We start from the raw sequence: 25,518 nt of genomic DNA, 5'->3' as shown, positions 1-25,518 counted from the left end.
ACACTGGCCACAGTCAACAACACTTTGAGGCCTAGAACCTGAAATTGACCACCCTAAAATGGATTTTTCTACTAACCTAAAACTAATTCTACAAAGGACAAACCCACTATATGACCTATAGTACCTTGGAACCTGACTGACAAGTACTGGCCCATATACTTTCTTTGACCCTCCATACCAAACCGCACTCTGCCCAAGCTGGGGCAGGAAGAGTCATTTGAGAAAAATAAATTTACCCAACCCTAACCCCCCACCCCCCACCTAACCAGGTGATCCATTTTTTTGAAATTTCAAAAGGTGAAATCAGAGAAACGAGTCAGTTGAGTTTGTGGTAAAACGTTTTACAATGTGTGCATTTTGTTGTGTCTATTTGCACTAAAATAGTCAATTTTCCCAGTTTCAACATTTGATGTTTTCTATGTTCTATTGTGAATAAAATGTGGGTTTATAAGATTTGCAAATCATTGCATTGTTTTTATTCAGACATTATATAGCGGCCCAACTTTTTTTGGTATCGGAGTTGTACAGTGGACACAAAAAAGCTTGAAAACATTTGAGCTTATGCACTGTTATTTATTCATCTTGACATAAATGTTTTTCATATGTACATCACAAATACATCTATATTGAGGTTTCATCTCAGTACTTTGCAGACACCTGAAACTTACACACAACAAAGATTGCATATTGGATTTCCAAATACCTCTGCCTGTGATCATACACTACCGCATGGCTGAGTTTTCTTAAAAATATGATTATTTGAGGACATACACGAATACACATTGATATTTTGATAGTGGGTTGTTTTTTCTTGTAATTCTTATTTTAATAAAATAATTGTTTTTTAACATATTCATGCTGAATGGCCAGCAACTTTTTTTTTTTATAATTTGACATTAATTTAATAAAATGTGCAATAGCCATAATTGATTAGCATAAATGCCAAACAACACGTCACCACACACACACTCAACCTTCATAGAACATGTATGAACAGTTCAAATCAATCAAACAGTCATGACGTGTTGGAATAAATTAACAGTGGTGTAGAAAGTATACTGACAAAGATCACAGCACTACAGCTTCTGGAATATTCCACAGCAGAGCAAAAGAAATAATATCACAACACATTTGATGAAAACAAAGTGTTCATCTCTCTTTTTACATTTTCTTTGTTTTGTTCTGAAAAACATCTTTGCTGCTTTTCATCAAAACCACATATCGTTTCTACTTTCAAAATATCAGATCTCAATTCCAGGAAGGGTTGACCACAATATCACATCATGCTTTTTACTTTTCTGTCATACTGGGAAAAGAGCTACATATATATATATATTGTTTTTTTTAGTACATTGGAGACTTATCTACTGGAGAATATCTGTGTTGTCCAGTACATGGCTGCAGCAGATTCTTTCAGAAGAGACTTACTCTTACTCCAGACGCTGAGTAAAGTTTTCTGGGAAAAGTCCTTTTTGCGCAGCAGCTCCAAGCATATACCAGACACTTTCTTTGATTCCTGTGAGCCAGCCGGCTTCCTGCACAAACAATCACCACAAAAATGATCACTATCAACAGTATTTCCTATGAAGATTCTGTTGTTTCCTTCATTCAAAACCTACAGTTGTTACTGTGCACTAATGCTTCACTTGCTGTTCTCACCTGATCCTCTACTGAAACAGTTGGAACCACCAGCACCACATCCCCTCTTTTTAGTTCCAGCTCATCTGAATTTGCAGCCTCAAAGTCATGCATTGTCTCCACCTGTAAAAAACAAACATCATAATTGTGTCTGAAGATTCTCAGTCATACAGGTCATGATTATCCCGCAAAATGCTGTTCAGTGGACAGTAATGGAAGTAAAACATTTTAGTAAAACACAGAGAATGTGGAGTTCACAGTTAGCATGTCTCACCTTGTAGAGAAAGTCATCAGGAACTCCTGAAACTCCACCAGAGGGACTCATGTGCTTAATGTTTTGGCTTTCACCAGTCACTCTATTGTCACTTATGGCAGTGGGAGCGATTATGTCGGCATCGTGATCATCATCACCTTCATTACTGGATGCTGGTTCAATCACCACAGAGGGGATCGGCATCTTGTCCTGAAGACGACAAAACACACTTAGCTTTCACATCAAGAACTTTTCTCTCCAAATGACAAAAAACAAAAACAAGTGTCTGGGCAAATAAGTCATTTTTGTTGTGAAACATATCTAACAGTAAAAGTTGTGTAGTTGTTGCTTGTTTCCATAATGTTACTAAATGTTATGTCTGAAACACACAAAGCAAAAATCTATTGTGACAGAAATAAACTGCTAACAAAAGAGAACAGATTTGGTAATCACAACCATTAACTTTTGCCTAAACCTGCAATTACAGTGAAATACACAACAAGATCTGAACCTGGAACTAACAGTGTTAAAAAGGCCAATGCCACCACTTTAGGTATGGTACAGTATTTAGACCAGCTCTGTGCATGAAGAGGCTGTAGAGGGGAATTTCCCTGAGTTCCAGCATGCTGGAATAAAGTTGTTCTGAAGGAACTCCGTCTCTCCTTTCTCCTATATCAATGCAAATGCCACCATTGCATGTCATTAACTTTGTGTCTTCTCTCTCCTGTAGTTGTGTTTCCTCCTCTCTGTCTCCCTCTCTCTGTACTTTTCTGCAGGTATCCTCGGCCTGGAGCTGTACATCTCCAGAATCCAGTTGACCTGCCCAATGTTCTTGCTGCTTGTTGTTGTCTTATTCCCTGCTGTTCTTTTCTCTCTTCTCTTTCCGCTCTGATTCCTCTACCTCATGAAAATGACAATTTATTATGGTTTTGATGCTCATGATCCCGGGGTTTGAATGGGAGCGAGTTGTGTAGTGAGTAATTTTTACCGATGGAGCTGCTTCAGCTGAAGGGGTTTTTCCTTCTTCAGCAGGGACCTGTAAGCCCACAGACATGATTTTATGATTTTATGACATGATTTTTTTTAAATCACAAACCTCCTTCAGATTTACATTAATGACTCACAAATATACATTTTAAAAGTTCAGGTTTCTGTTGTTCTTCTAATCTATTTAACAACTCATCAACACTAAACCAACATGTTGCTTATTTAACTAATGGCAAAAAACTACAAAATGAGTCAAGGACTTCTAATGAGAGCTGCTGGATTTGGAGATTTTTATCCGTCCACATTGTTTGGCCTTAAAGCTCATTGCTAAAGCCTCAGGTTTGTTCAAAAAAATTCAGTTCTACTTAGGATAACTATGGCCTAATTAATTTTTGATGACTATGAAATTAAGTTTGACATGATCATGGTTTGTGCAGCTCCTTCTAATTCTCTTTAATGTCACATTCTTATGCTGTTCAGCTGATACTGTTCAGCATCAACTGGACTTGTTTTAAGTTCTTGACATTCTACCCAGAAGTTTCATAAGTTCTGACTGATGGAAACCTGTAAACTCAGCATAGTCACAGAGTTTTTAGCATTCAATGGTCACCTGTTGTTCCACCTGGTTAGAGTTAAGGTTAGGTTTCAGGTGTGTCCCAGTGACCACCTGAGACACAATGTGAATGACTGTGAAACCGCCTAGGAAGTCATGAAAGATCTGGATTGTTAGTGGTTGATATTATGTCTGTGACCACCTCCTCTGTTTAATGAAGGTCGTTCAGTCCTGCCGTAAACTGCTTTCTTCACTGAAGAAGGTGAAATGTCTTCAAGAACTTAAAACAAGCAATGCTGGAACAACCCTGACCTGGAGAACTCTGGAAAGATACTGTTCAGAATTATTATAAAATTATTGAAAATTATAAAGAAAAACAAATTATACTACATACCTCACTTAGTTCTGCCTTCTCAGAGCTGGGAGATCTAACAGACTGCAGAGAGAAAAATCACAGTTCACAAATAGCACCTGTTCCTGAGGGGAGAAAATTCACTGCTACTCTGAACGTGATCAACTTCAATTGACACAATCAGTATTTCCACAGTAGTGAATAACAGATCGACAGAGAACCATGTCCTGCTATGCTCACTTCACATAAAACCATGTTTTATTAGTTTGAAACAGTTTAGTGTAATGAGTTTTAACATGCTGACATTTCTCTTGTTTGATGTAGTGACACAGCTACAAGTTAAACTATAATAGCATCAAATGATAATGATTTTTTTACATTTATACATTATATTCAACATATAGTCCTTGTCAAGAACACCTAGGTCACACTCACACCCAGGAGCAGCTCTGCTCTGATTTGCTCAGGAACACAGTGGTATTGATAAGGGCGGGGCGGGCAAGTCACAGTAATGATGATGATGGTGGTGGTGGTGGTGGTGGTGGTGGTGGTGGTGATGATGATGATGATGATGATGATGATAGTGAAAATAATAATGATGTAAATAAAGGGTTTTTGTTTTAGATAACTTGTGTTGCACACATCCACTCACAGTGGTTTTATCTTCCTCCACTATCCCAGAACCTTCAGCTGCATCTTCCTCACCAGCTGCAGGTCCCTCCACCTCACCAGCTGGGGGAGCTGCAGGTTCCTCCATCTCACCAGCTGGGGGAGGTGCAGGTCCCTCCACCTCACCAGCTGGGGGAGCTGCAGGTTCCTCCATCTCACCAGCTGGGGGAGGTGCAGGTTCCTCCACTTCATCAGACGGGGGAGCTGCATGTTCCTCCAGGTCTTCTCCAGAAAGTGAAGGGATAGGTTCCTCACCAGCAGGGAGAGATGAGGCTTTGTCTTCTTCCTTCGTAGCTTGTGTCTCTGTGGTGTCAGGAGCCTCCAATGATTTAGCATTATCTTTGTTCTTTTGTGAACGAAAGAAACTGGTCAGCTCTTGTGGCATCTCGTCCTCAGACATTTAGCATAAAATCCAATAGGAGACTGACTCTTAGAAGCAGGTTTCCCCCATATTAATTGAAGAATACTAATCCAGCCAACACTTCTGATATAGAACATATCCTTCATATCTCTGCATGATTCTAACATCAGGTTGCTGTGTTATAATAAATAATATTGCCCATCAGACTACAAATACCAAAAACAAAAAATGACAAATTCAAAAAATATATTTTTTTAGAAATGCCACAGGTGGACTCCAGTCAGCTTCTAGAAGATGAACTTTCTAAAATATTTTTTCCATTTGGAATTATGGATTTCTATTATTGTTTTTTTCCAACCTAAACTATATTTACAATGAAAGAAACTTCCTTGCTGAAGCCCGCTACTGATTAATAGTACGTTTAATTTCACACTATCATAAACAGTTATTATTAGAATCACATGATAAAATATCTAAAAGATGTCACCAAAGTTTATTTTAATACTCACCATCTTGTCAAAATCAGCAAAAAATGATGGTGCAGAAGCATCCTTCATGGGGCATGTGTGACAAAGAAGAAATCAAACTCAAAATCAAGAACAGAAAGTTATGAATAATACAATTAAAGATTATTTTTAAAATTAGACATTAATAGACAAGACATTCAGGGAAGAGACATTGGGGACAGTGCAATAAAAAGCTGAGTTGTTGAAAATGTGCAGTCAAATGTTTGTGTAGAGACAGAACTTGATCCTGAAAGTCTCACAGCGCAAGTGGCTCATCACTAACACTGGTGAACGTGTCACTTCTAGCTGTAGTTAAAGACAATTATGTGATAATTTATCTGCTTCTCATGTCTTTTCTTCACATTTTGGCCACATTGCCACTTAACTCCAGTTGGTTTGAAACTTTAAGTTGGAGAAACAATGTTCCACTATTTACGACAAACTATTTGGAAAATCACAGACAACACTGTCATTAAAAGCCCCATTCAACTCTTTTGATTGTTTGGACAGTAGGTGAAGATTTTGGTTTAGTTTGGTTACCTGTGAAAATCCATTAAATGCATTGTTCACCTGAATTAAATCGCAGAGACACAAATTAGTGTTAGAAGCCATTTGGTCAAACGAGTGTGAAATAATTTCTAAAAATTGATTGAATGTGAAAATCTAAAAGTGAAATGAATGAGGAGAGAAAACAGGCATGAGGAGAAGTGAGAGGAACTCAGGCAGGGGTCCAGGTTTTAGGAAAACTACTTTCACTTTGTTTCTCAGTCTGTGGGAGGATAGAAAACAGGAGAGGGCTTTTATTGATTACTAATGTACTCAAAGCTAATCTACTACACTGAAGGGAAGTCCAGTACCTCTTCCTTTTCTGTATCTAGCTGTTGGTACAACTTTCCAAATCTCCGGTTTGCCGCCTCATCTTCGGACATGTCAGAATTTTCTGGTTCTTTGTGAACTCTGGTAACATTTACATCTTTAATTCCTCCTGCTGTGGTTCCACTGATGAATGCAGAGTTTTGTTGAGCAACAGAAGACTCAATGCCACTGCTGCCTTTAACTTCCTGAAACGATGTGGTGCTCGAGGCTGAAGAGACTGCTGGAAAAGCATTTGCAAAAGGGTCCACACCCCACCCAGGGACCAAAACCTCACCTTCAGAAACACCACCCTTATTTCCAAACTTTGTTTCAGCAAAAGGATCAGAATCAAACGCACCTCCTACCTGGGTTTCAGCAAAAAGATCAGAATCAAACGCACCTCCTACCTGGGTTTCAGCAAAAGGATCAGAATCAAACGCACCTCCTACCTGGGTTTCAGCAAAAGGATCTGAATCAAACGCACCTCCTCTTTGGGTTTCAGCAAAAGGATCTGAATCAAATGCACCTCCTCCCTGGGTTTCAGCAAAAGGATCTGAATCAAACGCACTTCCTCCCTGGGTTTCAGCAAAAGGATCAGAACCAAACGCACCTCCTCTTTGGGTTTCAGCTAAGGGATCAGTATCAAACACACCTCCTCCCTGGGTTTCAGCTAGAAGTTCAGAATCAAACGCACCTCCTCCCCGGGTTTCAGCTAAAGGATCAGTATCAAACGCACCTCCTCCCTGGGTTTCAGCTAGAAGTTCAGAATCAAACGCACCTCCTCCCCGGGTTTCAGCTAAAGGATCAGTATCAAACGCACCTCCTCCCTGGGTTTCAGCTAGAAGTTCAGAATCAAACGCACCTCCTCCCCGGGTTTCAGCTAAAGGATCAGTATCAAACGCACCTCCTCCCTGGGTTTCAGCTAGAGGTTCAGAATCAAACGCACCTCCTCCCCAGGTTTCAGCTAAAGGATTAGAATCAAACGCACCTCCTCCCCAGGTTTTAGCTAAAGAATCTGAATCAAATGCACCTCCTCTCTGAGTTTCCAAATGAAGACCTGTTTTATCCAGCCCCCTTTGGGTTTCTATCAAAGCCTTGTCAACCTCGGGGGAGAACATTCGGTTCTTTTGTTGCTCTTCTTCTTCTGTTGAATTATTTCTGTCTTGTGTGTCGCTCTGTATTGAAATCTGTCTGACTCCTGTCACGCTATCGGGTCCACCTACCGACCACTCAGAAAGTTCATCATCAGCACTCATCCAGCCTCCCCCCTGACCTCCATCACCCCACTCCTCAGCAGTCTCATATTCAGATCCAGAACCCTCTGGAGACCTGGACCACTTGTCTCCTCTGTCCTCTGAGCTGTCCTCTACCTGTTCCCCATACTCATTGGTGAATATAAGTCCTGGAGTGGACTTCCTGCGGTCTTCCTGCCTTCCTGCTACGTCATCCTCTGAACTTGCCTGCCCTGTCTCATTTTCATCGTCTCCACAGAAATTAGGTTTGGGTTTAGTTTGAGGGGCCCAATTTCTAACCTCATCTTGAGCTGCTGTGGCTGCCTCACTGTCCTGAGGAGGTGGTGCTTTGTCTCCAATCAGCTGCCAGCCATCTGCCCCAGGCAAGCTCTGAGCCCCGCCCTGTGTCCCGCCCTGCACCCCCTCTGGCCTTTCAGCAGGGACCCCAGGAGCAACCTGTGTGTCAGCTCCTGAAGCAGCTTCTCCGTTCGCTGACATGGAGCCAAAGTCTGCTGACCAGTCTGCAACAAAACCAGCGTCTGCAGCCTGCTTGGGAAAGGCAGGGAATGAAGGGTTAAAGTTTGACCCCCCTACCCCTCCTCCAAATTGCCAGAGTGGTTGGCATGCATGAAGAGTGAGTCCAGAAAAATGTCAGTATAGAGACAGGCTGCACAAAGACAGACTGATCCTGCTGGCAAATATCTGTCTTCAAGAGTTGTCAAGATGTTTGTAGTTGTCTTCATCAGTTAGTCAAATTATAAAACTGGACAGTTTATGTGTACAGAATAACAGAATGAAGCCATCTATTGATCAGTTTTCTTTGTGCAAACTGTCCCAACTGAAACAGGACTACAGCCAGATTACAGTCTGTGATTATACTGACATAGCAGGAGATGAACATGGTCTTTGTGGAGACAGTGAGTCTAAAATAAAACTGGTTATTGTGATGATGAACGTGCATACTTACAGGCTGAGCTGTTTGGGTGTTAGCCTTAAAAAAAAAAAAAAAAAAAAAAAAAAAAAAAACAGAGAACATGGTAGTCATCAGTCAATCAGTTATACATACATGTTGCTCTATATATTTATTTTTCTGGATTTTTTTATTAATCTCCTCAAAATAAGTTTTACCCTCAATTCTCAGTGTGAATATATGATGATGATGTATGTTTATACCATTAAACATTTTTAAACACGACAGAAAGCTAGACTCACCGACCACATATCCCAAGGTACAGCAGTCTGAAAGGAAAAAGCACATGCTGTCAGAAATATTGAACCCTCAGACTAGGAAGATTATTTTCAAAATTGTTTAGAATTAAGATTAGAGGATTATCAGCTGATTAGGTGATCAGTCACCCTGGCTACAACAAGCCAATTGATCAAACATTGACATTTTCAGGCATAGACTGTGTATCAGACGCTGCAAGTGTGTTTACTGAAACAACCTGTGGTATCGGTGAAACACTTTCATCTGGCTGAAAAGCATCAAAGTCCAGATCGAGAAGAGATTCTCCAGGACGCTCATTGGGCTGCAGACATCAGAACAATACAAGGTACGAATAGGTGTGTTTTAACTTTTTAAATGTGGTGAATGTGACAGTATAAGGACATACAGACCTGTGATGGTGAAGGCGCTGGTAAAAATTCTCCCCCAAATAAGTCGATTATCTGTTCCTCTGCCACCTCCTTTGTAGGCGTGACTTTTGGTGGTGGGGGCACCGGTGGCCCCTTTTTAAGCTGCAGAAACAAGTCACAGATGTTAGCTTTACTTTTTCTAATTTATTTTATTATGTTCAAAATTGAAAAGGGTGGATGGAAATACACTCGGACAATGCAGAAACAATGGCACAGTTCCACACTACAGTCTGTTTCATCCTATGTTTTACATATTGACACTGAAATGTAGGGGGGGCACCTGTTCTGGATGCATTCTCTCTTTCAGTAACTCTGGTCACTAGAAATCATGTCTCATATTCTCAAGCTTAGTGATTTGATGATCTTTGCCAAAAAGTAGATTTGCTGTTCTTAACTTATCCACTGAAAAAATAATGTACCATTGAATTTTTTGCAGATATTTAGACATTTGATTGTTCATCTGTTGTAAACATTTTCTGGGAAAAACAGTTACTGTTTCTATTTTCAGCAGTTCATTCAATGCACTGAAGCCCATTGGTATTTGCCTTTTGTTTGCTTATTGTTTTAGTTTAAAATTAAACATTTAAGGAAAGGTGAAGGTGAGTTTTATTTGTGCCCTGCATCACTGAGCACTACCTGTTTTGGCATCAGATTCAAGACTAACCACACAGGATTTAAAACTACATATCCACCCACTGATTGACTATAGCTTATAGCTGCGCTCTTTGATCGAAACTCCCACTCAGCTGAGGGGGCATTGGTTCAGATGGAACAACCCAGGAACCATCATCATTTCTCTCTTCCGTAGTTGTTTCCTCCTCTCTGTACTTTTCTGCAGATACCCTCGGCCTGGAGCTGTATATCTCCAGACTTTCCCAATGTTTTTACTGCTTGTTGTTGTTTTGGTTGCCTGCTGTTCTTTTCTATCTCCTTTTTCCACTCACCCCAACCGGTCGAGGCAGATGGCCGCCCACCCTGAGCCTGGCTCTGCTGGAGGTTTCTTCCTTTAAAGGGAGTTTTTCCTCTCCACTGTCTCCTGGTGCTGCTTAGTGGGGTTGTTGAGCTTCTATTCATTCTGTATACAGTTTTATTTTGTAAGGTCCCTAAACCCTAACCTTAAACACTGTAAAGTGACTTCTGTTGTGATTTGGTGCTATACAAATAAAATTGAATTAAATTCCTCAGTTCCGATGGTGCATGGTACATTCCACAGTTTACATTCTACTCCTCTGGTGATGGATGGTACTTTTTAAAACACTGGTTCCCAGGATGAAGTCAACCAGAAATCTATTATGGGCTCCAAATGTCCGAAAGGACAGTAACACTGTTAACACATTTTCTTTTACTTATACCTGGATGAGAGTTTGATGTTTTTTTTTTGGTTCTTCTTAATCCCACTAGTGAGTTTCTTGTCAAAGTGGCGGCTTCTAACACTAGTGTGGAAGCAGTCTTGTCCCAGCAAAGAATTACGACAGAGAGCTGCTGGCAGATTGCATGCTCCCAGGCTGCCACTTCTGTTCTTCAACCAGGAGAGGGAAGCATGTTTCTTCCATTAAGGAGACTTTTTCTCTCCAATATCTCCTAGTGCTGCTCAAATGGGACTTGGTGCACCTGGTCATCCATCACCAGTGTGAGTGTAGTCTGATTTTGTTTTACAGAGACATGACTGCATGATGGTATTCCAGACTCCAGGGTTAGGGTGGGACTCCGTCCATATTATTTGCCCAGAGAGTTTTCTCACTCCATATTAATCTCTGTTTACAATCCTCCATCCACTAACGCCGCTGCTGCGTTTGACGTCATGCAGACGGTCACCTCCAGCCTGCAGACCAGACACCCTTACACCTTCTTTATGATCTCTGGAGATCACGTCACCCTCACCAAGACACTTCCTACCTTTACCCAGTTTGTGAGCTGTCCCACCAGAGGGGAGAGGAAATTGGACCTGTTGTAAGCTATATGTTAAAGATGCCACGTACCCACAAAAACCATTTGCTGCTTTTCTAACAACAAGCCAATAGGTAGAGCAGTTGTCTGCCAATCATAGGATTTGTGGTTCAGTCCCAGCTCCTTCTGTCCAAGTGTCCTTGGGCAAGATACTGAACCCCAAGTTGCCCCCGATGAGTCAGGTCAGCTGCATAGCAGCTCTGCCATCGGTGTGTGAAAAGAGGTAGAAAAGCGCTTTATAAATGCAGAACATTTATCATTTACATCAAAGCCATCCTGAATGACAAAAAGAAGGCATTCAGGTCAGGAGACAGGGAGGCAGCGAGGAGGGTCTACAGCTCCAACTTACCTCAACTCAATCATTCAGGTCTACATCCCCTCCCGTCCACTGTGCTCGGCCAGTGAACAACATCTGGTACCAGCACCACACAGTAGACACCAAGGAAAACTCTTCAGCTTAGTGTTTCGACGGTGGTGGAAAGAGCTGCCAAACTCTGTACGCTCAGCCACCTCACTATAATGTTTACAAAAAACGGAACAGAACTCTTACGCATCCTCCACTTTCACTAAAAAAATAAAAAAATAAAAATAAAAATAAAAAAAAAACTTTTCTGCTCTCTTGTACTTACATCTCATGAAACAGAAACACTGTTGATAGGACTTTGCTTTGATGTTTTTTCTCCTTGACTTAGATTTTGTTTGCTTGCCTTGTTCCTAAGTCGCTTTGGATAAAAGCATCTGCCAAATGACTAAATGTAAATGTCAGTGTAAATGTAAATGTAAATAACAACACCATGTAGGTGTGGAGGGGCATGAGGACCATCACTGGCTACAAGTCTTTTTTTCAATCGATTCCCAACTGAGCAGCAGAGTTCACCCGCTCCTCAGTCCCGTCCCCACATATATATATATATATTTCGGCCATCATCCAAATGATCTCAGTTGATCAAGTGAGGAAAGAGCTGAACAGGCTTCACCCCACAAAGGCTGTTGAAAGCCTGTGCTCCTCGGCTATGTGGTGTTCTCCTGCAGATTTTCAACCTCAGTCTGCACCTGGAGAGAGTTCCTCTTGGTTGGAAAAAGTCGTGCCTGGTTCCTGTGAATAAGACGCCACGTGCCAGAGTCCTCAATGACTACAGACCAGTGGCTCTTACATCACACATTATGAAGGCTTTTGAGAGGCTGATCGTGGAGTCCCTCCCACCTCTGGTCAAACCCACACTTGACCCCCCTCCAGTTTGCCTATCAACCCCAAGCTGGAGTGGATGACGCCATCATACTTCTGCTCCATCCGACAAACACCCAGGCTTTATAGGGTGGGGCAACCGACAATTTCTTGTTATATAACTGCTGTCATTCTACCCTAGACTATAATCATTGGCCCTTCACTCATTTATTTTTATCCATCTCTTCATAATCCAGTGCTTCTCAATTATTTTTTGTTACGCCCCCCCCCCCCACAGGAAGAACTACACATTCACCCAAGTCGAGGGACTCCGCCTTCAGAGCAGGAGACAGGACAGCCTTAAGAACAGCAAGGGCTGAACTGTCCTGAGCCATCAGAGAGGCGAAGCGCGCGCACGCCAGGAGGATCCACGGCCACTTTGAGGACAGCGGAGACAGCCGGCGCATGTGGCAGGGCATCCAGGCGATCACTAACTACAAGACAACTCCCGTCTGTGACAGCGACGCCTCCCTCCCAGATGTGCTGAATGACTTCTGCGCCCGATTTGAGGTACAGGTAAAGAATAACGCGGTAACCAAGAAATCCACCCCTCCCTCAAATGACAAGGTGCTCTGTCTCTCCACATCCGACGTGAGGAAGACTCAACCCATCGGAAGGCTGCTGGTCCAGATAACGTTCCTGGCAGGGTCCTCAGGGAATGTGCAGAACAGCTCGTGGATGTCTTCACCGACATCTTCAACATCTCCCTGAGCAGTGCCGTTGTTCCTACATGCCTCAAGTCAACGACCATCGTGCCGGTGCCGAAGACGTCTACTGTCTCCTGCCTCAATGACTACCGCCCTGTTACACTCACACCCATCATCATGAAGTTCTTCGAGAGGCTGGTCATGAGGCACATCAAGTCCCAGCTTCCACCCTCACTGGACCCTCTGCAGTTTGCATATCGTCCAAATCGTTCCACGGATGATGCCATCACCACTATTCTCCACCTGGCCCTCACCCATCTGGACAACAAAGACACATATGTTCGAATGCTGTTCATAGACTTCAGTTCAGCATTCAACACCATCATTCCTGGGAGACCCCAGTCAGTCCGGATCGGGAACAGCGTCTCCAGCACCACCACACTGAACACCGGGGCCCCTCAGGGCTGTGTGATCAGTCCACTGCTGTTCACTCTGTTCACTGCTGACTCACGACTGTGTAGCGATGCACAGCTCGAATCAGATCATCAAGTTCGCCAATGACCCGACTGTGGTGGTCTCATCAGCAAGAACGACGAGTCAGCTCAAGCTCAAGCAAGGCCAACAACCTGTCTCTGTACATTGGGAAAACTAAAGAGATGGTTGTTGACTTTAGAAGAGCACAGAGTGGCCACTCTCCACTGATCATCGTCAGTGGAGATCGTCAAGAACACCAAATTTCTTGGTGTTCATCTGGAGGAGAACCTCACGTGGTCACTCAACACCCGCTCCATCAGCAAAAAGGTCCAGCAGCGTCTCTACTTCCTGAGGAAGCTGAGGAAAGCCCATCTGCCGCCCCCCATCCTAACTACATTTTACAGGGGAACCATTGAGAGCATCCTGAGTGGCTGCATCACTGCCTGGTTCGGGAACTGCACCGTTTCAGATTGCAAGGCCCTACAGTGGATAGTGAGGACAGCTGAGAAGATCATTGGAGTCTCTCTCCCCTCCATCACGGACATTTACACAACACGCTGCACCCGCAAAGCTACCTGCATTGTGGATGACCCCACCCACCCCTCACACCCAATCTTCACACTTCTGCCATCAGGGAAGAGGTTCCGGAGCATTCGGGCCCTCACAACCAGACTGTTGAACAGTTTCTTCCCCCAAGCCATCGGGCTCCTCAACACACACACAAAAAACTGAACTGAGCACACACATGCACACACACACACACACACACTGGATTTGACATGTCCAACTTGCTGTTCTTGCACAAAATTTCCACCATCGCTTTTATAGTACCTCAGATGTAAATTGTACATTTCAGTTACTGGTCGCTGCTGTTTTGTGTTTTGTGTTGTCTTCAGACGTCTGTCTGAACTTTCTCTTTGCGTTATTGCACTGTTTGCACTAGGTTGCACAGGATGCACTTTATGTGGCTAGGACAACTTAGCAGTCCTCAGCCCCATGTTCTGTCTCGTTACTGTCTTATGTAGAACCATGGTTCTGGAGAAACGTTGTCTCATTTCACTATGTACTGCTTCAGCTATATGTGGTTGGAATGACAATAAAGCTTCTTGACTTGACTTGAACATAACTGAACATAACCTCCTCCATGTTTCACAGTAGGTACTGTGTTCTTTTCTTGTAGGCTTAATTTTTGAGTCTGTGAACATAGAGTTGATGTGACTTGCCAACAAGTTCCAGTTTTGTCTCATCTGTCCAAAGGACATTCTGCCAGAACCTTTGTGATTTTTTTATGATTTACTTTCAACAGTAGATTCTTCCTCGGTCATCTTCCTTTAAGTCCATTTTGGCTCAAACAGTGATGGTGAGTTGATGTCTTTGGAAGTTGTTGTGGGCTCTTTGATTACCATTCGTATTATCTGTCTCTTCAATTTGTCATTGACTGCCCTCTTGCCGCCACGACCTGGGAGGTTGGCTACAGTCATGTGGACCTTAAACTTCTGAATAAGCTTGGAGATGGTCTTACAGCCTTTACCTTTAACATGTTCGCCTATCATTCACTTTCTACTCTCCTGAGACAACTCTTTAGCTTTCTGTGGTCCATGTTCAGTGTGGTACACACCATGATACCAAATACAACAGTGACAACTTTTCACCCTTTAAATAGTCAGACTGACTGATCACAAGTTTGAAGACGCAAAGTGATGCAAAGTGATGCAAAGTACAGGAGGGTTAGGGTTAACCCACACTTTAGTTTAACATAGTCAAGTTATTTAAGTTCTTTTCAAGAGGTGCCATCATTTTTGACCAGGTCAGTTTTATTAGTGTGTTTTGTAAAAGAAATCTTCAGTTGAACAATAAGTCAAAAGCAATGTCAGATTTTCATGAGTTAATTTTTAGTACAGTTTTATTTATTATAACTTTTGTCAGTTTCAAGTTATTTCAGTGAACAATGTGAGTTTTTCTTTTTTTAAAGGGAAGCGTGCCAATAATTTGTCCACGTCTATATATATATATGTGTGTGTGTGTGTGTGTGTGTGTGTGTGTATATATATATATATATATATATATATATATATATATATATATACACATACACATACACATACACATACACATACACACACACACACACATATATATATATATATATTTGTATCACATAACAGACAAATGAGAAAACACTGATGTTACATTTTCACTCACCAAAAACAGACAAAAGTGCAGCAAAGAAAACACAGAGAGTTATTGTGAAGTTAACTGAAAACACTCATTTCAATTCCATTAAATTACAGACAGATTACCCACAACAACTGACCTGGTGGTTTTTAAGTTGTGGCTAATGAGTAAAGTTTAATATATTTAATTAACACGCAAACATCAGCATTATAAATTTCATTAATAAGGTTTAAACTAAACACAGTTTATCTTTAAGATATTCACTGTTATCTGTCTCTTAATCTACAGTTTATCCGATCTTATGGCTCAGATTACCTGTGATGCGCTTTCGATCCAGTTAGCAAAAAATTTACCTGTGTGGGGGATTTGGGCCGTGGTGGTCCAGGTGAGATGGGACGGAGCATATGATTGGAGCTGGCTTCTGGACTCTCAGGTGGACTCTCGTCCTCTGGTGGTGATGGAGTTCTTGCGAGTCGTAGTGGTCCTGAATCACTGAGAGACAAGAAAGAAACCATATGACATGAGAGTCTTCTTATTGATGGGGCACTGTCAGTACCTGTATGCCAAGTGTTTGCAATGACACAAAGTAGCTTGGTCTAACCAGTTTATTTCATTTAATCTCTGAAGTTTTTAAAATTCCAACAGACAAAAGAATCATAATTGTTTCGTGTGAAACCTTGGACTGACCTTGGTGCTCCTTGGATCGTAAACATTTTGTCAGAGTGCTGCTCACCCAGTTTGGTCATCACTTCATACAGCTGCCTACACACCTGGACAAGTAGAGTGAAGTTAAATTTTTGTTAGTGACATCTATTTAAAAAAACTAGTGCAACATTTTAGTTCACCTTTATATGAAGCATGAGCTTTAACCACCCACTAAAACATCTTCCCAGGTAACTAAGGGGTGTGATTGGGGACAGAGCGGTTGTCTGTTCTGCCTCACACAGATTCTTTTTCTGCATTATTTCACATTCAAAGCAGCTGGAACACTTTTATTGTTTTAGTGTCACCTTTTTAATGAAAAACTCACCAGAGAGATCTCACGGTGAAACTTTGCCTCGAGGTTCGTCACACTCTTGTAGGTGCTGATGTAGAAGCCGACTCGTCTGCAGAAAGAGAAATAATGAAGTTATGATTAATTCATAAAAAAGGATTGATGAACTCATGTTAATATCTAAATGTTTTAATCCTAAATTCTCACGTGTACAAAAAAAAAGCGGCTGAAAGACCAAGATCATTTAATTATGATGTATTGCCTTTTACCCCACTCATCTGTCAGAGACACACACACTCCCTTTGGGTCACAGCTGTTGCTCATGTTGTTCCACTTTTTCTGTTCATGACACCTTCATATGTTCTATTTTTTGCATACCTTTGTTGTGTTTAGGATTGTCCACTGCTAAAATATATGGCCCAACTCCAAATAGAGAGTCCTAAATTGCATGTTTAATTTTTGGGCAAATTTGCAGATGATCTACTAAGACAATTTGTGTGACTGACAACAGGTCCAAACTTGGGGGAGGTAGCAATATTTAAAGAGGGATTTCTGTGTTTCATTTGTTTTTAAGCATAAACACAAAAGGAAATTTCATCCAGATTAATTAAGGCCTAAAAATCACGATGACAAACATCCCATTCAAATGAGCCTAACTCCCCAACCCATTCACATATTCACATATGCCCTTCTATTAATGCAATTAACACTTCTTCTCACATATAAAACACTTAATAATCAGGCTCCATCTTATCTTAAAGACCTCATAGGTCCATATCTTCCAAGCAGAACTCTCAGACTGCAGGTTTACTTGTGGTTCCTAGAGTTTCCAAATGTAGAATGGGAGGCAGAGCCTTTAGGTATCAAGCTTCTCTTCTGTGGAACCAGCCCCCAGTTCTGGTTCTGGAGGCAGACACCCTCTCTACATTTAAGACTAGACTTAAAACTTTCCTTTTTTATTAAGCTTATAGTTAGAGATGTATCAGGTGACTCTGAACCATCTCTTAGTTATAATAATAATAATAATAGTGAAATACTTTATTGATTCCCTTGGGGAAACTGTGGTTTGGCAGCTGCCAGACAGTACATATCAGCACTATACGGGATTTCAGTGTCTTGTAAGTAGCCAGGAGGATCGGTGAAGCGAACCACTCACCTTGAGGTTTGTAAACGACTGCTCTACCACCTGAGCTAATGGGGGACCTTTACTGATACATTGAGCTCCTCTTCTTCCCTCTCCACGGGTTGTTGTGTTTTCTACATAACTCTGTATCCAGTTAGATTTTTAAAGGTCTTAAACCTTAAATACTGTAAAGTGACTTGAGATGACTTCTGTTGTGACTTTGTGTTTTATAAATAAACTGAAATTAACTGAATTAATTTAGTTGAATTTGTCTGCTGGAACAATTTTAAAAATGTTTTTAGAGTCAGTGCTGCAGAGTCTTGGTAACCCTGCAGCTCCTTTCCCGTACCCCCAAGGCTGTGATGTGACTCACCTGTCCCACAGAGTGGGAAGCTCATCCTGCAGGCCTGCATTCAGCTCATCAAACACTTTCTGAGCCTTTTTCAACTCTTCTTCTGCCTACAAATCAACACAGAGTTAAAACACCTGGACAGCTCAAATAGAGTGTAGAGTTGCTGTATGTTATCTTTTACATTTGTGGGTTCACCTTCATCATCTTGCGGTCATTCTTCATTCCAGATGTCTGCAGAGTTTCAACATGATGACGAGCGCTGTCGTAGTCAATGAGTTTCCGACTTCTTTTGGCCACACGAATCTGAAAAATGACAAGGTTTTTGTTTAGGTTTTCAGAGTTACTTCTGTATAGACTCTGAAAAGTGTTATTACCTTCAGGTCAGGGAACTCTTGCAGGTATGCATCCAGGTTCAGCAGTGTGGAGTCCACTATTTTGTTGTGAAAGTCTTCCCACAAGGCATCACAGTCCTGCAGAAAAACAACTCATGTCACATCTAAAATAAAAGCATCCTATACGACACTATGGGTCAACATGCCCAGGTAACTGCATTTACCTGCCACTTTACCTGAGCACAATATTAACTGCATGTGACATCACACAGACATCACACGTCTGTACAACATTTCACGTGTTGTCCTGTCATATAATGTTACATGTTTCAAACCTTCCCAATTGTGACAACGTCTTCTTTTCCGTGCCAGTCTGGCTCATAGACTTCATGCAGAGATTGGGTCAGATTGATTGAGGCCTGTTGCATCCCTACAGGTACAAAATGGACATTACATTACATTTAGTTATTTGGCAGTTAATATTTGACATTATTATTATTATTAATAATAAACATATAATTAGGAAACACTAACACTCTAAATTTCCATTGTTATGCAGATGATACCCAGCTATATTTATCTATGAAACCAGAAGAAACTAATCAATTAATCAAACTTCAAGCATTCTTAAAAGACATAAAGGCCTGGATGTCCTCCAATTTCCTTCTCCTATTTTCAGACAAGACAGAAGTTTTTTTGTTTGGGCCTAAAAATCTCAGAGACACTATCTCTAATCACGTTCTCATCCTTGATGACTTAGTATTGGCCTCAAGTAATACTGTAAGAAATCTCAGAGTTATCTTTGACCAGGATATCTCCTTTACTTCATACATTAAACCCAACATAGAGTAAGATGATACATGATGATATCTGCTGTTTGTTTATCTCACCCGGGACCAAAAAAGACTTGTTCTTACCTTTAATCGCAGAGATGTAGGCCTTCATCTCCCGTTGCAGCCGAGAGCCTTCAGACTGACAGAAGACAGAGGTGTGGTTAACACACACACACACACACACAACTATTGTACATCAATAATTTACTTTGGTAAAAATCCTGTTTTTATTATTTCTATTTAACAGGTGAAGCTGGCAGTCACTGTAGACACTGAAAGAAACGTTGCTGATGAAGCGCTAATTCTCACTTTGTACAGTAAATATAGTAATTACACAGTTTGAATTGTCCGTATTCACAAAATAGTACATATTAATATTACAGAATCAAGAGAAGAAAACTAAGGATACATTACAACATGAATGAAAATGGTTGTTATATGGTGAAAACAAATGTATTTACCCTGTTGGGTATTTCATGGAGAACAAAAGTACAGAACAATTACTAGAGATGAAGATGGGGAGGTGACCCAGAGTAATGAAAGTGAAGAGAATGTGGCCTGGTTCTTACTACTGGAGTCACCTAATAAAAAGGTTCCCCTTTACGCCACTTTTTATGAAAGTCCTTACATCTGTTTACCAACTTAAATGAGAATTGTTTAAATTCTGCATTTGCCCAACCTGAGTAATCCACTAACAACTGGAGCAGCTGATGTTCTTTTCCATGTGTTACTAATAAACTTATGTCCCAGTATCTGTGTTGTTTGAACTGACCCGACATCAGCATGGGAAACATCTCTGAATGGGAAGAAATGTATTGGAACAGTGAGGTCAGTTCCTTTATTTTTGCTACTCAGATTTGGTTTATCTCTACAGACTGTATTTATAGTTAACAGGTGTAACCAACATGAAAACCAGGGAGCTGTCTATAGGTGAAGCTGAGAGAATATGGACAATCCATTAGAGCATCACAAAAAAACATTGGCCATAGCCAATAAAACAATTTGGAATGTCCTGAAGAAGAAAGAAACGACTGTTTACAAAGTAACAGACGTCAAAGAGGTAGACTGAGGAAGACAACAGAAGTTGATGACAGAAACATTGTGAGAGCTGTAAAGAAAGACCATAAAACAACTGTTAGGGACATCAGAAGAACCTCCAGAGGGCAGAGTGTAGGTATCACCATCTACTGTTTGCAGAAAACTTCATGAACAAAAGTACAAACCATACCACAGGGTGTCAAACTCAAACTCGCAGTGGGCCAAAATTAAAACCGGAACAAAGTCGCAGGCCAAACTCAATATATATTGAAAAAATTAACTGCAATTGTGCATGTTTTCCCATCTCTCCAGATATGTAATGTTTAACACCAGAAGTACGACAGACGAGCCAAATGACAATATACCTAGGAGCCCGGCAGTGTGGTCAAATGACCACCTGGCCCCCTGTGGACAGCTGCTTTTATTATGTTAAGATGGTCGTTAGCGGCACATGTCGGGTGGGGGCAGATGGGGAGGGGGTTGTCGCTGACACACCACAAGAGGAAGGAAGGCCCGCTGAAGCTCTGCCTCACCAAGCCATCAAGAAATGGCTGACCTCTGTGATTGCCAACAAAGGTTTTGCCACCAAGTACTAAAGCACGTTCTACAAAGGGATAAAATACAAATTAATTTATAACTGTTTTTGAAATGCATTTCTCTGGATTTTTTGTTATTGTTGGTGAGTGCCTCTCACTGTTCAAATAAACCTACCGTTGAAATTATAGACTGATCATTTCTTTGTTAGTGGGGAAACTTACGAAATCAGCTGGGGTTCAAATAATTATGATTTGGTGCTTTATAAATAAAACTGAATAGAAAAAACTGTAGCACTAACCTGCATTGACCTGAAAGGTCATATGAAGCCACAGACGTCCCTTTTTTGGAGCCCTTGCAATTCGTGCAATTTACCCTAACCCTAACCCAGGAAATAATGCTGGACTGCTGTTTGTGGATTTCTCATCAGCATTTAACACCATCCAACCCCACCTGATGGTGAATAAACTCAGTGAACAGTTTCAAACCTGCACGACTCAGAGAGTGAGAGTGAACAGACACTTCTCAGACAAAACCACAGCAACTGGTTCACCACAGGGCTGTGTTCTTTCTCCTCCTTATACATCTCATACACAAACGACTGTACCAGCAGGTTTAAAAAAAATCATTGAAAAAATAGAAATTTGAAATTTACAGATGACACAGTGCCCGTCTGCCTGCTGAACAATGTCAAGTTGTCTCATGGTCCTGTGGTGGATGAATTTATTAAATGCTGAGTCTGAGTCCTTCATGAGTTGAATATAAGTAAAACTAAGGAAATGTGTATTGATTTTACATGTAATGCACCAGGTTCTGTCCGCACTGTCACAAATGTCCAGGCTGTAGAAACAGTTGAGTCCTTTAAATACCTCAGCACCATAATGACAATAAACATTTGAACAAAATACAAACATGCTGTGCAAGAAAAGTCAACAATGACTTTTTGGTCGACGAAAGCTAAACAAGTTTCAGGTTGACAGAACTCTGATGAAATTGTTGTAGAGAGCTTGTCCTCACTTCTGTTCATCACTTGGATCCAGACTGAAATCTGCCTACCATAGTATGGATTATTCAATTAAATTCAATTCAATTTATTGGATTTGTACAGGGCCAAATCATAACAGAAGTCATCTCAAGGCACTTTGCAGTGTTTAAGGTTTATAACCTTACAAAATTGAAAATGAAATGAAATGTGTTTCTCACAATCCCAGGATGGACAGCAACAAAAGGTTTAGTGGTTGTTATGATGTGTTTTTTGTTTATCCAGTTATTGTCCAGCTGAAAGTAGTTTAAAGAAAAGGAAATTCTGCAAACACCTCTCACCTCCTGTCTTCTGAAGTTAATGACGACTTGTTCAAACTGCTCATCTTTGGTCTCATCTGCTTTTCCGAGCTTCTGCAGCACCTGAGAAAAATATTGTTATAAAACATGTTATAACTTCTGACATGAGACACGTAAAACACACAAACACAGGGTTGGTTAGTTAGTTAGTTAGTTAGATAACTGATTTAACCATTTTCATTTGTTGGCAGAGACAGGAAGTAAACAAGGTGATGACAACAAGAATAGCACCTCAGCTTTATGTCCATATTTAAAAATTGGCTCTGGAGGTTTAGTATTTGACACCTTCAGTAAGCCTGGGAGGTTAGAGAAACTCAAAGAAAGTCAAACCCTGACAAAACACATCAATGTTGAAGATTTTGTTTGGTTTATGCACAGTAGCACTTTACACAATTTCACAACCACATCTAACGAGGTGAGTGGAGCTGCTGTGGGAGGTGCTGGCCTAAGACACTCAGAGAAACTTGGGGTTCAGTGTCTTGGAAACTGTGCAGCATTTGGACCTTGGAGGAGCTGGGGACATAATCAGCTGTGTTCAAACACTGATAAAAACATTATCACAGCATCAACAGCACTTGTGACTGCAGAGATGAACTATGGATCCCTGAGGGTTTTCAGCACCATGGACAGTTCTCACTGTCATAACCTGGTCCTATACACGGTCTAGTACAACTACACTGTGTGAGTACACTACACAGTACAACTACACTTTGTGACTACACCACACAGTACAACTGTATGAGTAAACCACACAGTACAACTACACTGTGTGAGTACACTACACAGTACAAGTACACTTTGTGACTACACCACACAGTACAACTGTATGAGTAAACCACACAGTACAACTACACTGTGTGAGTACACTACACAGTACAAGTACACTTTGTGACTACACCACACAGTACAACTGTATGAGTAAACCACACAGTACAACTACACTGTGTGAGTACACCACACAGTACAACTACACTGTGTGAGTACACCACACAGTACAACTACACTATATGAGCACACCACACAGTACAACTGTATGAGTAAACCACACAGTACAACTGTATGAGTAAACTACACAGTACAAGTACACTATATGAGCACACAACACAGTAAAACTGTATGAGTAAACCACACAGTACAACTACACTGTGTGAGTACACTACACAGTACAACTACACTTTGTAACTACACCACACAGTACAACTACACTATATGAGCACACCACACAGTACAACTGTATGAGTAAACCACACAGTACAACTACACTGTGTGAGTACACCACACAGTACAACTACACTGTGTGAGTACACCACACAGTACAACTACACTGTGTGAGTACACCACACAGTACAACTACACTATATGAGCACACCACACAGTACAACTACACAGCAAAATTACACCACACAGTACAACTACACAGCAAAATTACACCACACAGTACATCTACACTATATGAGTACACCACACAGTACATCTACAGTGTCTGAGTACACAGTATAACTACACTACTCAGTACAATGTGCATTACATATATAGCCAGTACACGTGTTACAGTGCAGTTTTTTTTAACATGTATTGCTCTGTCGTCTTCCCTTCTATAAATACTGTGCAGTGTAACAGTGGATTTGGCATCAAGAATTACGTCATTTCGCATGACACCCCCCAACCCTCCTCACGTCTCTTATTTAAAACGTGAAGTTAATGAGTGACGCACTTATGACGCAATGACAATCGGTGTGGGCCTGGTCCAATCAGAACGCTGTCCCTCAGTTTTTGCTGATGTTTGTTTTTTATCGGTTCATTTTATCGTCACGTTTTGATTTGAGGCTCATATTTTGATAGATATTTGATCACGTTGATCCTCCAGCGTCTGATAAAGATCTAAACCCAACAATGTGAGCAATGCGTGATAACAACAGTGAAACGCCGCACGGGCCTGCTGCCTCCAGTCAGCTCCTCTCCATCTGTCCTTCACCCTCCGCCTCTAACCCTCCACCTTCATCCCTCCATCACCACCATCATCCTCAGTTCCTACCTTTTCCTGAGCTCGGTTCAGCCGCTTTTGCACGTTTTTAGCGAATATTCCTGTTTTGATTTCCGCCATGATGACTGCAGAGACAGAGGCGGATTAACACCGACAGAGACGCGGACAGGAGGGGGAGGTGCGCGCGTGTTCCTGCGCGCGCATGTGTAAGGGACGGAGCTTAAAGGGACAGTCAGCTGATCACAGCGTTTCCGTCCACCCGTTCTCGGTACAGTTACTGTCATCAAAGACAATACTCGTGTACTACCCCTCCAAAATGTAGGGAGTAGTACAGATGTACAGGGGTAGTATTCAAGTATTAGTATAACTTCTAAAAACTAAAAATAAGCAAGTATAGTCTAAATACTACACTAAATGAGAGTATCTGGTGTAAACTGAACAGTTTACAGAATATCTATTTGGCTTATACATGTACTTCTACTTAAGTGAACTTGACTAATACTGGCCTATATAAAAAATACCCAACATGCCTCTCAGCAGTTTAACTTTGTAATCTAACAAGTATTTGTTACAGATTGTTGTATGATACAATGTTTTGCCTTTTACATACAGTTAGTGTTCTTTCCTGTTCCCTCTCAGTGTTCCTCTGTTACTTATCAATTCATCCTCAGACAATCACCTGTACACCTGCTTCTCAATTATCCAGATCCCCACCCTTCACCCAGCATATGACCTCTGTCCATCCTTCATCGGCTCAGTAATACATGTTCAGCCCAGAACCTCTTGGACCTGAAAGGAGGTTGGAGCATTAGGGCTTAAAATATCATGAGGAGCTGGATATTAAGTCAGAATGAGACTCAGGACTTTCTATGCCTGAGACTTCTTAAATGCTCATACTTCATTAGTCCCCTTGGGGAAATTCCTTGTGGACATGCTCCTCTAACACTGACACTGTGGCCAGAAATCAAGGGGGAACTGGGGATTGAACCGCCAACCCTGGGCTTTATAGACTACAACAACATGAATCAAACACTGTAATCACATTATTTAATCTGACCGACAACGTCCTTGTTCAGTATAAAACTTGAATTTCTGAACCCACCAGCAGCTTTAAAAATGTCCAGCAGAGAGTAGCAGCTCACTGTAAATTCATCCTTCCTGCTCAAACACCCCAGGGCCGTTGTCTAACTGCTTCAGGTGAGGGGGCTGTAGATGCTGACTCCCTCCAACAGGAGGCATCTGTGTGTCTCCACCAAGACCCTGAACTACAACAAACTAGTTTGAGTCTAAAAAAGAATCTCTCCACGTGAGGCGATGGTGACGCCGCAGTGACTCATCTGTGTGTGTGTGTGTGTGTGTGTGTGTGAATGAATCAGGGACTCTCTCTTCCTCCTCTTCCCTCCTTCCTCCCTCTCTGGCATCGTGACGTCGGTTCAGAAGGAAACACCGCAAACAGTCCAGAGACATTCTGAGACCTC

General features: G+C 41.5%; 1 protein-coding gene across 1 annotated transcript; it reads right to left on the bottom strand.

Moving 5' to 3' along the window:
* Positions 1-562: 562 nt before the first annotated feature.
* On the bottom strand, positions 563-24,223 carry amph (amphiphysin). The gene is made up of 23 exons (XM_026363977.1): positions 24,092-24,223; positions 22,039-22,119; positions 19,228-19,282; positions 18,646-18,740; positions 18,353-18,448; positions 18,174-18,281; positions 18,000-18,085; positions 16,540-16,615; positions 16,197-16,279; positions 15,863-16,001; positions 9,024-9,143; positions 8,852-8,935; positions 8,619-8,645; positions 8,374-8,397; positions 7,707-7,955; positions 5,860-5,889; positions 5,323-5,364; positions 4,436-4,798; positions 3,826-3,867; positions 2,880-2,927; positions 1,913-2,101; positions 1,660-1,761; positions 563-1,535 (listed from the first exon to the last, which is right to left on the bottom strand). Exons 1-23 carry the CDS (start codon positions 24,158-24,160, stop codon positions 1,431-1,433), a joined length of 2,313 nt encoding a protein of 770 aa, XP_026219762.1. The 5' UTR covers positions 24,161-24,223; the 3' UTR covers positions 563-1,430.
* Between the last annotated feature and the right edge of the window lie 1,295 nt (positions 24,224-25,518).

The sequence above is a fragment of the Anabas testudineus genome, chromosome 17, assembly GCF_900324465.2.
Source record: "Anabas testudineus chromosome 17, fAnaTes1.2, whole genome shotgun sequence".
NCBI lineage: Eukaryota > Metazoa > Chordata > Actinopteri > Anabantiformes > Anabantidae > Anabas > Anabas testudineus.
The sequence above is the reverse complement of the archived record's forward strand: the minus strand, read 5'-3'. Positions and strand labels throughout refer to the sequence as shown.